The 13,999-nt window shown below is 30.8% G+C and overlaps 2 protein-coding genes and 1 pseudogene across 2 annotated transcripts; all 3 read left to right on the top strand.

Annotated features, from left to right (window-relative positions):
• Window positions 1-602: 602 nt before the first annotated feature.
• Window positions 603-3,266, top strand: LOC121366659 (ficolin-2-like; the record flags this gene model as incomplete). The annotated part of the gene is made up of 3 exons (XM_041491021.1): window positions 603-705; window positions 2,379-2,438; window positions 3,040-3,266. Coding segments are annotated over 3 exons (390 nt in total), but the record flags the coding sequence as incomplete, so codon positions are not given.
• Window positions 3,267-7,339: 4,073 nt separating this feature from the next.
• LOC121366658 lies at window positions 7,340-8,280 on the top strand (annotated as a pseudogene).
• Window positions 8,281-10,741: 2,461 nt separating this feature from the next.
• LOC121366657 (ficolin-2-like) lies at window positions 10,742-12,412 on the top strand (the record flags this gene model as incomplete). The annotated part of the gene is made up of 2 exons (XM_041491019.1): window positions 10,742-11,180; window positions 12,356-12,412. Coding segments are annotated over exons 1-2 (496 nt in total), but the record flags the coding sequence as incomplete, so codon positions are not given.
• Window positions 12,413-13,999: the final 1,587 nt, after the last annotated feature.

Raw genomic sequence — 13,999 nt, 5'->3', positions numbered from 1 at the left:
ATTAACATTTAAAGAATTTTTCTATAAGAGTATATATAAAGCAAAAGACCAGAACATCAATTCAACACTAAGATACTAACAGAGGAGTGTCATCATTAACAAGAAATACTCAACCACAACAGGAACAACTATAAAATCAAGATGAAATTCTACATTATTCTCTTTGTAGTTACAGCTATAGCCATATACATGTAAAAGGAAACTGTCCATCTGATGTGGAAACCAAGGTATGAAAATTATACTACATATAAATGTAGTGATCACAAAGGAGTCCTATTAGCTGTTCATAACCTCATGGTTTACTAATAGACATTATTCTATTTACTTTCAGAATACTTGTATATTTTGTAAAGCTAATGATGAGGAGGGACAAGATCTCTCTTGTGTCTGTAGAAAATTAAATGAGACAGGAAATACAACTGTACTTGTTTTGCTGATGATCCACCTACACTGAAGAAAATTATCTGGATTGTACTTTGAAGCTTTGAGAAGGGGACAGAATGAGAGTGGTGTCTATTCTCTCAAACCTGACAACATGCCAGCTTTTAAGGTATAACATAGTATTTAACAAACATGATGCTTCATCTCTATACATTGTATAGGCCTATTGTGACATGAAGACTGATGGTGGTGGATGGACTGTCTTCCAAAGAAGAATGGATGGGTCTGTTGACTTCTATCTCAACTGGACTGATTATGTTCATGGTTTGGTAACACCACAGGAGAATATTGGCTAGGACTTAGTAAACTCATCGTTTAGCTAATGGGAGGTGTATCTACAAAACTACAAGTTGATATGAGAGATAAAGATGGTAACAGTGCATATGCCAGTTACTCTACCTTTTACATAGGTAGTTCTGCACTGACTATACACTCCATGCATCTGGATATAGTGTACTGTTGGAGACTCTCTTATTAGCTGGCATCATCTCATGAAATTAGTACAAAAGACAATGATAATGATCAAAAGTAGTGATCATAGTTGTGCCAATTTGTTCATAGGTGCATGGTGGTATAAAAACTGCCACTGGTCTAACTTAAATGGTAAATATGGTGATGATGATTATGCGAAAGGAATAAACTGGTATACATGGAAAGGTCATATTATTCTCTTCCATTTACTGAGATGAAAGTCCGTCGTGTCTAATAATACAAATCCTCAAGAGACAAACTCAATTATATTGTATATATAGGAAATGATGTTTCTATTTCATTGTTTTCATTTGTTGTAGTAATAATAATTATTTCAATGTATATACATATGTCAAGACTTATTTCATAAAAGGGAGTTGCTAATAACAATAAAACACACTTTGATTTTTAATACCATCTTGATAGTGACATACAAAATAAAATAAGTCATTGAAAAAAGAGACAAGAATAACGCTTCAGTCACAACATCAAGGACATAATGTTTATTTGTCGTAATAGTTGTAGAAAAAAATTTTGAGGCAAACAGTTCCAAAAGTACAAGGCTGCTTACTTAAATATTAAGTTAGCATTTTGTTTTAAGAAAGTACACACAACATAACAAACATATGGTTTTCAAACACAAATATTATGGTCAAGTACAATTATGTGGCTACTATGTATGGATGTCTATACTCTCATTCATACTTTGGGCTTGTTGAGATGTTTTAGCACTATCTCTACGTTTAATGAGTTTTTAAGAGATTTTGATTTACTTGTTTGTGTAGTTTTGTTTGAATTATAAATTAGATAAAATATGTTCATGTGTCTTTATGTTTTAAGGGCTTAGTGGTATAAGAACTACTACTTTACTGCACACTGAATTTAAATCAAGTGAGGTGAAACATTTCAATTTAGATAATGTGGCTCTTATTCAAGAAGATATGAAATCAAGCAACAGACTAATTACATGTGCAAAAATGTGACAAATGACAATAACCTTAAGAAAACACACATATTGTTATTACAAATAGTTATAGTCAACCCAATATTATGTTTAAAGTATTATGGTTGAGGAGACAATAATTAGATTATTAGTATTCATAGCAAACAACATACTAACAATACATAAACTTTGGAAAAAGCTTTCCAATAACATTTTAAAAATACTTAAGACATTTTGTTAGTAAAATATGTCACAAAATATAGTGCCATTATAGCACGTGACGATAATATACTATATGAATAACTTCCATCAATCAAATCATAATACATCAAATATCACATGTCTATGTAGATATGTACCATTATTATCAAACTATCATGTTAATATTAAGAATCTCTATAAGCACAAACCAGAGCATCAATTCAAACACTAAAAGAGTAGTGTCATCATTAACAAGAAATACTCAACCACAAGAGGACAATTATAAAATTAAAGATGAACTTCTACATTATTCTCTTTGTAGTTACAACCATAGCTATATCCATTGTAAAAGGAAACTGTCCATCTGATGTGGAAATTCAAGGTATGTAAATTACACTACATATAAATGTAGTGATCATAAAGGACACCTACTAGCTATTCATAATTATCCAATAGACATTTTTCTATTTTACGTTCAGAGTACTTGTACAGTTGTAAAGCTAAGGATGAGGAGGGACAAGATCTCTTGTATTTGTACAAAATTAAATGAGACAAAAAAATACAACTGTACTTGTTTTGTTGATGATCCACCTACTACTGAAGAAAATTATCTGGATTGAGAAAGGGACAGAATAAGAATAACGTCTATTCCCTCAAACCTGGCAACTTGTCACCTTTTAAAGTATGACAATGTATTTAACAATCATAATACTTCATCTCTGTACATTGTATAGGCTTATTGTGACATGGACACTGATGGTGGTGGATGGACCGTCTTTCAAAGAAGAATGGATGGTTCTGTTGACTTCTATCACACTGGAATGATTATGTTCATGGTTTTGGAAATGTCTCAAGAGAATTTTGGCTGGGACTTAGTAAAATCCATCGTTTAGCTAATGGAAGTCTATCTACACAATTACGAGTTGATATCAGAGATAGAAATGGTAACAGTGAATATGCCAGTTACTCTACCTTTTACATAGGTAATTCTACCACTGATTATAATCTCCATGCATCTGGATATAGTGGTACTGGTGGAGACTCACTTGGAGTACATAGTATAATGAAGTTTACTACTAAAGACAATGATAATGATCGAAATAATACTGGTAATTGTGCTGTGGGATGGACTGGTGCATGGTGGTATAATCACTGCCACTGGTCCAACTTAAATGTAAATATGGAGATGATGATTTTGGGAAGGGAATAAACTGGCAAACATGGAAAGGTCATTACTATTCTCTTCCATTTACTGAGATGAAAGTCTGTCGTGTCTAATAATACAAATCCTGAAGATGCAAACTCAATTATATTGTATATATAGGAAGTGACATTTCTATTTCATTGTTTATTTGTTGTAGTAATAATAATCATTATTTCAATGTATATAACTTTGTCAAGTTAAGAGAAAATATTTCATAAAAGGAAGTTGCTAATAGCAATAAAACACACTTTTGATTTTAAATACCATCTTGATAGTCATATACAAAATAAAATAAAACATTGAATAGGAGACATGAATAATATTTTATCCACAATAGTAAAGGCATAATACTTATTTGTCATAATAGTTGTAGCAGAATATTGAGGCAAACAGTTCCAAAAGTACAAGGCTGCTTACTTAAATATTAGTTAGCATTTTTGTTTCAAGAAAGTACACACAACATAACAAAATATGGTTTTTAAACACAAACAAGTACAGTTATGTGGATACTGTGCAGGGATGTCTATACTGTCATTCATACTTTTGGACTTGTTTGATATGTTTTAGCATCATCTCTACATTTAAATATTATTTTTTAAGAAAATTTTATTTACTTGTTTGTGTTATTTTTTGTTTGAATTATAAATTAGGTAAAAATGTGTTCATGAGTCTCAATGTTTTAAGTGGGTTGGTGGTATAAGAAACTACTTTACTGCACACTGAATTTAAACAAAGTGAGGTGGAACATTCTAATTTGTACTAATATACTGTTATCTGAGTTAAAAACATGTCAAATGTAGTGAACAAATATACATTGAAACTGAAAGTGTTTTTTTGTTAGAAAATCCTATATAATTAATAGCACTGTTTGAATAATAATAAGATTTTTGAAATGTTTAAAAAATAAATGGATAAAAGAACCATTGCAAAAATTTAAACAATTAAAATTAAAAAAAATTCTAAGATGTAGGAAAATGGGCAAATTTAAGCCACCATAGATTTTAAAGCTCTAGATGAGATTAAGCATATTGGAATGATAATCTATAAATAGCAAAACATTGAAAGACTAACTACACAAATAAACATTAACATTTTGGGAGCAAATTTTTAAAACAACACTTTTCAAATACCTATCAACTTTTTCAAATCATTTGATAACATTTTATAAAATATATAATAGACACTAACATTTAATCAATAACTATATATGTCAAGACAAAACTTACTAATCTCAATAAATTAACATATAAATCTTGTTATATCATATTTTCATATTAATTAACATCTTTAAAAAAACTAAAGCTACATACTGACATCAACTTTATGACATTGCCATCTTTCTAAAAACATGTGAAGGGATTCATTGACATTTCTATAAATAACACACATTATAGTACAAATTTCACAGCAAAAATAATCCAGGTCTAACTTCATATAGGTTATAAATAAAGTGCTCAAAGAGTTGTCATTAAAAGTTAACGTAAAAGGACAACTGCTTGATTGAAAATGAACCTTCATATCATTCTCTTTATAGCTATAACAATAGCTACATCCAGTGTGAAAGGAAACTGTCCAATCTGAAGAACCTCAAGGTATAAATAAATTATAAATATGGAAGCATTAATATAATTGTTTGCTTCTATTTCTTTCTGTTAGAAAAAATTTATGGCTGTAAAGCTAAAGATGAAGAGGGACAAGATCTCTCTTGTACTTGTAGAAAGCTAAATGAGACAGGAAAATATAACTGTACTGTTTTGTCGATGATCAACCTACTATTGAAGTACATTATCTTGACTGTCTTGACGCATTGAGGAAGGACAAAATAAAAGTGGAGTCTACTTGCTTAAACCAACTATTTTACAACCTTTTAAGGTATAATAATTATTATGAAGTGGTCACATTCTATCGCTTGTATAGGCCTATTGTGACATGGACACTGATGGTGGTGGATGGACTGTCTTTCAAAGAAGAATGGATGGCTCTGTTGACTTCTATCGCAACTGGCTGATTATGTTTACGGTTTTGGGAAATGTCTCGAGAGAGTATTGGCTAGGACTGAGCAAAGTTTATCGTTAGCAAATAGTGACGTATCCACAAAATTACGAATTGATATGAGAGATAAAAATGGAAACACTGCATATGCCAGTTACTCTACCTTTTACATAGGTGGTTCTACCACTGATTATACTCTCCATGTATCTGGATATAGTGGTACTGCTGGAGACTCTCTTGGATATCATCATCTCAAGAAATTTTCTACAAAAGATAATGACAATGATCAACACAGTGGTAATTGTGCTAACGATTACAAGCTGGATGGTGGTATGGTGCTTGTTATGATGTTAACATAAATGGCCTCTATGGTGTTGATAATCAGCCTGGAATCATTGGGAGGATTGGAAAGGTTATTATCATTCTTTACCTTTCACTGAGATGAAGATCCGTCGTGTTTAATGATACAAACACTCAAGAGACAAACTCAATTACAGAGTGTTGTATTAGTATTATATATAGTCATAGAAGTGATATTTCATTGATCATTCGTTGTAGTGAATATTTACATAATAATCATCATCATCTTGTGTACATGTGTCAATTTGAAAATGATTATTTAGTTACAATTTCTGTTTGTAGTAATAAAAATGCCATTTAATTTTTATTCCTTTAATAGTCGCATATAAAAATAGAATAAAACATTGAAAAATTAACAAACACAGCTCTCAAAACACATGGTTACACTACAAGAGAAAAATATTCATTATTGTGAGAGCTTCAAATTGTGTATGAATTATCGAGGCTCAAAAGATTCCATAAAAAGAGAAATATTTTAAAGAAACAGCAGAGCTTTCCCTAACTTTTCAGTCTATAGACATACCAAATGTAGTCCTTCACATCAATAACACTTAATTAGGACATCATTTGTACATTATTATAATCTTGTAATTGTAATTTCATTTTGAGAAATATAATAGTATATACTATACAAATACCAATAAACATATTTAACAACTTACATATTGAAAGACTAACTATACACTAATAAACATAAACTTTTGGCAATAGCCTCACAACAACATTCTACAAATACTTAGAAACCTTTCAAATCATTTGTCAACATCTTATACGCTATATAATAGATACTACAGTTAATCCATGACTATGTACTATATATGTCAAGACATATTTACTATGTTAAAAAAATAACCTATAAATCTTGTTATATCATATTCATATTAACTAACACTTTTAATAAAGACTAAGCTACATACTGATATCAACTTTATATAATTGTGATAATTATAAAACAATATTCATTATTAACTCCAACTGACAAAAACAAGAGAGAGAAAACAACAGCTCAAAATAATAGTACCTACTTGTCCAGCAATAGATTTATCTTATTTATAAGTTATTCGGTCCACTGAAGAAGGTGAAGATTTAGTTAATAAAGATTAACGTTTTCAACATTGTCCATATTGAAAAACTAATTATATATACATAAATATAACAATAGTATTAATACAACATACATTGTGCTACAAAAGACTATAGTCAATTCAATATTCTTCACAAAATTAACAAAACATAAATAATACAATATACCGTATACTGTGATTGAGAAGTATTCATAGCAAACAACATACTAACAATGTATAGAATAAAACACAAACTTTGAAAAGAGCTTTCCAATAACATTTTATAAATACTTAAGACAACTTTGTAAGTAAAATATTTCACAAATTGTAGTGTCATTATAACATATGATGACAATGTACTATATGAATAACTTCATTCTATCAATCAAATCATAATACATCAAATATCATGTGTCTATGTAGATATATATCATTATTATTAAATTATCATGTTAACATTAACATGTAAAGAATCTCTATAAGACTATATATAAAGCAAAGACCAGAACATCAATTAAGCACTAAAAAGGAGTGTCATCATCAACAACAAATACTACTCAACCTCAAGAGGACAACTATAAAATTAAAGATGAACTTCTACATTATTCTCTTTGTAGTTACAAACATAGCTATATACAATGTAAAAGGAAAACTGTCCATCTGATGTGGAACCTCAAGGTATGTAAATTATACTACATATAAATGTAGTGATCACAAAGGATTCCTATTTACTGTTCATAATCTCATGGTTTAATAATAGACACTTTTCTATTTACTTTCAGAGTACTTGTACAGTTGTAAAGCTAATGATGAGGAGGGACACGATCTCTCTTGTATTGTAGAAAATTAAATGAGACAAGAAAATACAACTGTACATGTTTTGCTGATGATCCACCTACTACTGAAGAAAATTATCTGGATTGTCTCGACGCTTTGAGAAAGGGACAGAATAAGAGTAGTGTCTATTCCCTCAACCTGACAACTTGTCACCTTTTAAGGTATAACATTGTATTTAGCAAACATGATGCTTCATCTCTATACATTGTATAGGCCTATTGTGACATGGACACTGATGGTGGTGGATGGACTGTCTTTCAAAGAAGAATGGATGGCTCTGTTGACTTCTATCTCAACTGGGTTGATTACGTTCATGGTTTTGGTAACACTTCAGGTGAGCACTGGCTAGGACTTAGTAAAATCCATCGTTTAGCTAATGGGAGTGAAACAACACAACTACGAATTGATATGAAAGATAAGACTGGTTCTAGCCGATAGCCAGTTACTCTACCTTTTACATAGGTGGTTCTACCACTGATTATACTCTCCATGTATCTGGATATAGTGGTACTGCTGGAGATGCTCTTGCTAGGCATAACAGCAGGAAATTCACTACTAAAGACAATGACAATGATCCATATAGTGGTAATTGTGCAATTAAATATGCTGCTGCATGGTGGTATGAAGTCTGTCATGATTCCAGTTTAAATGGTAATTATGGCAATGATAACTATGGGATGGGAATTAATTGGTACCAATGGAAAGGTTGGGGGTATTCTCTGTACTTTGCTGAAATGAAAGTTCGGCGTGTTGAAGAAATCAATTAAACATTAATAGAACTAGTAGCAGTAAATATTATGTGACACTTTTTGATTGAAACATTTAGATCATGTCCATGTAAAATATAATTATCTTAATTAAGCTAGATATTTCAATTTATTTGTAATTTATATTGGTTGTAATTATTGCCTTCATAGTCATATTAAAATAAATAAACACGAAAGTATACAAGAATAATAATAATCATAAAGCATTGCAAAATTCATTAGTCAAATGAAAAGCATATCAAAAACAAAAAAACCTTTGATTCCAGTATTTAGTACATGATCATTACAATTCTGATAAAATAGGATAGAAAAATAATTATTCCCAACAATGACTAGTTCACCAGGATCAGCACTTAAAATTAAGTCAAAAAGTATGCATGTTTGAATATATAAAATAATTTTTATTTCCTTTGAAGAGGTAGACAATACAGTGCGATTTATTAAGGCTTGTCAAAAGCTTTTGTAATGAGAGAAACATCTTTAAGCAACAATATAGCTTTCCCTAACTCTCCAGTCTTCAGACTTAACAAATGTAGTCTTTTACATCAATAAACACTACCATAATTAGGACAACATTTATACATTATTATAATCTTGTTAATGTAATTTCATTTGGAGAAATATATATAGTATATACTATACAACATATCAATTAAATATTTAACAACTTACATATTGAAAGACTAACTATACACTAATAAACATCAAACATTTGGCAATAGCCTCACAACAACATTCTACAAATACTTAGAAACCTTTCAAATTATTTGATACATTTTATAAACTATACAATAAATACTAACAGTTAATCCATGACTATGTACTATATATGTCAAGACAAACCTACTAATGTTAATAAAATAAACCTATAAATCTTGTTATTCATATGTTATATTAACTAACACTTTTAATAAAGACTAAAGCTACATACTGATATCAACTTTATAGCATTGTGATAATTATAAATCAATATTCATTATTAACTCTAACTGACAACAAACAAATAGAGAAACAACAGCTCAAAATAATAGTACCTACTCCTCCAGCAATAGATTTAACTTATTTATAAGTTTATTAGGTCAACTGAAGAAGGTGAAGAGAAACAGAAGTTGTAGTTAATAATAATATTTCAAGAACTGTAACTTTTAAATAAAATAGATAAATTATGGTATTCAGTTTATAGGTTTATAAAGTATACACTTGAATAGTCACCTCCCTCCTTTTGGATGCGAAGTGAAGTAGACTATGTGGTCCTTATTCAAGAAATAACATATCAAGCAACATTTTCAACATCTATCAACCAATAGTTTTAGCTTGTTTATAAGTTTCTTAGGTTCACTGAAAAAGATGAAGAGGAACTGAACGTTTAGCCAATAAAGTTTATTTTTTCAACATCTTCCATATTGAAAGACTAATTACATGTACAAAATGTGACAATAGTTCTTAAGATAACATACATTGAACAACAAATGTTTACGGTCAATTCAATACTCTTTCAGAAATTTAACAAAACATACATTATACAATATAGCACATATTATGATTGAGAAGACAATAATTTAGGTTAATAACAAACAACATACTAACAACGTATAGAACAAAAATGCAAACTTTGGAAAGAGCTTTCAATAACTTTTGTAAATACTTCTTAGGACAATTTTTGTCAGTAAAATATCTCACAAATGTATGACATTATAACTTGTGATGACAATGCCCTATGAATAATTTCACTTCTATCAATCAGATCATAATATATCAAATATCATGTGTCTATGTAGATATGTACCATTATTATTAAACTATGATGTTAACATTAACATATAAAGAATTTCTACAAGACTATATATAAAGCAAGACCAGAACATCAATCCACACTAAGATACTAACAGAGGAGTGTCATCATTAACAAGAAATACTCAACCACAAGAGGACAACTATAAAATTAAAGATGAACTTCTACATTATTCTCTTTGTAGTTACAACTATAGCTATATACAATGTAAATGGAAACTGTCCATCTGATGTGGAACCTCAAGGTATGCAAATTATACTACATATAAATGTAGTAATCACAAAGAAATTCCTATTTGCTGTTCATAATCTCATGGTTTAATAATAGACACTTCTATATTTTCTTTCAGAGTACTTGTACAGTTGTAAGCTAATGATGAGGAGGAACAAGATTCTCTTGTATTTGTACAAAATTAAATGAAACAGGAAAATACAACTGTACTTGTTTTGCTGACGATCCACCTACTACTGAAGAAAATTATCTGGATTGTCTCGATGCTTTGAGAAAGGGACAGAATAAGCGTGGTGTCTATTCTCTCAAACCTGACAACATGCCAGCTTTTAAGGTATAACATAGTATTTAACAAACATGATGCTTCATCTCTATACATGTATAGGCCTATTGTGACATGGAGACTGATGGTGGTGGTTGGACTGTCTCCAAAGAAGAATGGATGGGTCTGTTGACTTCTATCTCAATTGGAATGAATATGTTCATGGTTTTGGAAATACTTCAGGAGAATTTTGGTTAGGACTTAGTAAAATCCATCATTTAGCTAATGGGAGTATATCTACACAACTACGAGTTGATATGAAAGATAAAGATGGTAACAGTGCATATGCCAGTTACTCTACCTTTTACATAGGTGGTTCTACTACTGATTATACTCTCCATGTATCTGGATATAGTGGTACTGCTGGAGACTCACTTGGAGGCCATAATCTTATGAAGTTTTCTACTAAAGACAACGATAATGATCCATGGAATGACCATTGTGCTGTGCAGTTCACCGGTGCATGGTGGTATGAGACATGCCACTGGTCTAACTTAAATGGTAAATATGGAGATGATGCTGATGGGAAGGGAATAAACTGGAAAGCATGGAAAGGTTATTACTATTCTCTTCCATTTACTGAGATTAAAGTCCGTCGTGTCTAATAATACAAATCCTCAAGACACAAACTCAATTATATGTATATATAGGAAATGATGTTTCTATTTCATTGTTTATTTGTTGTAGTAATAGTAATCATTATTTCAATGTATATAACTTTGTCAATTTAAGGATAAAAGAATAACACTTTAACCACAATATCAAGGATATAATGCTTATTTGTTGTAATAGTTGTAGCAAAAATTTGAGACAAATAGTTCCATAGTATTACAATTATTGTTATAGAAACAAATACATGGATTAACACAATTAAATAGTTGAAGAGACACAAGATGCACTAGATTCAATATATTGCTGTTATGCAAAGAGAAAGTGTAACAACCTGAAGCTATCAAAATTATTATGACTGCTTATAATTATTCTTAGATGAACAGTTGAATAACATCAGTGATAGTACATATGGTCTGACCATATTTAATCTACTTTACTTACTACTCTAGTTGCAGCTGGCAATATTTTGAGTTTAATATTCTTTGAAAAAATTACAGAGATATCTTGAAATTTCCCCTAATGATTGTTTGTTTTCAAAATTAGAGAATACAGTAAAAATACAGTTTTTGATTGTTATTAGTCCAAACTCAGAATGTGATTCAATTGAATCATTACATTTAATCAAAGCATACCAAATACTCATCTGAGTGTCAATAGATGCCAATACATAGTAGTAGTAATGTTTGTGTATGTGTGTGTGTGTATTTATCTTTTATTTTCAAGTAGATGATTATTCATTTGAATAAAGCCGAAGTAATCTCGCATTAATATCAAGTTTAAGACTCGATGCAGTTTTTATAATATAACAAGTATCATGCAGTTTTTCATTAACATATAATATTCAGAACATTTATAAAACTGCCTGGAAACAGACTAAAAATAAAAGTAAGACAACTCCTACATGCGGCTGGCATGAAACATACACATTATCTCAATGAAAAGGTATTGGATTTAAATAATGTTAGCACATGTACATAGCCACACCTACTTAATGCCTATATAGATGCTTAAAGCAACTTGGCCAGTTCATATTGTTAAGAAAACTTAAGATTACTCATAAAATTTTAAGAGAATACAAAATTTGCTCTAACATGAACTCAATACTTTCTCTTGTGCAGCTGTTACCTTAGCTATCTCCAGTGTGGAAGAGAATTGTCCATCTGAAGAGCTTCAAGGTAAACAGCATTTAATTATTTAATAAATTTCTCTCAATTTGTCGTGTAGAAAAACTCTATGGCCGTAAAGCTAAAGATGAAGAAGGACAAGACATCCATTGTACTTGTATAGAAATTGAAGAGAAAGGAAATTCAATTGTACTAATTGTTTTGCTTATATAGTCGTGATGGACAATATAAGACGTCTTGATGACTTAGGAAAGGACAGGATAAGAGTGGTGTCTATTTGCTTAAACCTGACAACTTATCACCTTTTAAGGTATAGTTATGAATCCAAATAAACAAATATTTATTAGATATTGTATAGGCCTATTGTGACATGGAGACGGATGGTGGTGGATGGACTGTCTTTCAAAGAAGAATGGATGGCTCTGTTCGACTTCTATCTAACTGGGATGATTATGTTCATGGTTGGTAATATTTCAAGAGAACCATTGGCTGGGACTGAGTAAAATCCCATCGACTTAGCTAATAGGACTTTACCTGCACAGTTACGAATTAGATATGGAAAGATAAAGATGGTAAACACCACTGCGCATATGCCATTACGCCATCTGACCCTTTTTCCATAGGTAGTTCTATTATGAATATTATCTTTATGTATCTGGATTTAATGGTAACGTTGGAGATCTCTCTGGAGGTCACCAAATCTCTACGATTTTCTACTAAAGATAATGATAATGAACATTTCCATGTTGATAATTGTGCCACTGTATACCCCGGTGGTTGGGATAAGAAAGATAGAAAAGTTTATAACAATAGCCAAAACCAATCTTTTGTGATTGTCTGGCATACTTTGTGAGTGAGATTGCAATGTAAACAATCCAGTCATATCTTTTCTTCAATCTCACATTTTTATAAAATTCATATCACAAGTGACATACCAGTATTGATATGATAACAGGAAACAAAAACCATCATAATTTGTCATATACCATAGAGCAATAATTATTACATAATATTTTAACAATATATCCTCTAGTCATATATACTGCACAGTTAACCAAAATACACAGATAATATAAAAGTTTAAAAGTGCTCAAGTGATCGTGGCCCCTGAGCCTGTCACACTTAGCAGACGTTTTAATCCATAAAAATTAAACAAAAATTTCTGTTGGGGTAATTATAAATCCCCCATGGGGAAACTATCCCTTAAGTCAAAGTTTTTTTTGCCGGCATCAACCGTTTATTAACATACTTTAAAATCCACACGGAATTGTGAAATAGATAATGTACTCGTCACCCATTTTAAGATGAGGGAGGACAAGATTCTCTTGTATTTGTAGAAAATTAAAGAGACAAGAAAATCAACTTACTTTTGGGGAAACCACCTACTACTGAAGAAAAACTATCTGGATTGTCTCGAATTTGAAAAGGGAAGATAAAGTTGCATCCCTAAAACAACTTGTCATTTTAAGGTTAACTTGTATTTAGCAAACAGATGCTTCTCTCTATAAATTTGTATGGCCTATTGTGACATACTGATGGTGGGGATGGGGCCCTTTCAAAGAAATGGAGCTCTGTTGACTTCATCTCACCGGGTTGTTCCCTTTATGGTTTTTGGTAACCTTAGGGACCCGGCTGGAC

Source organism: Gigantopelta aegis, unplaced genomic scaffold, assembly GCF_016097555.1.
Source record: "Gigantopelta aegis isolate Gae_Host unplaced genomic scaffold, Gae_host_genome ctg6513_pilon_pilon, whole genome shotgun sequence".
Taxonomy (NCBI): Eukaryota; Metazoa; Mollusca; class Gastropoda; order Neomphalida; family Peltospiridae; genus Gigantopelta; species Gigantopelta aegis.
Note: the sequence above shows the minus strand (reverse complement) of the source record. Positions and strands in the feature narration are given on the sequence as shown.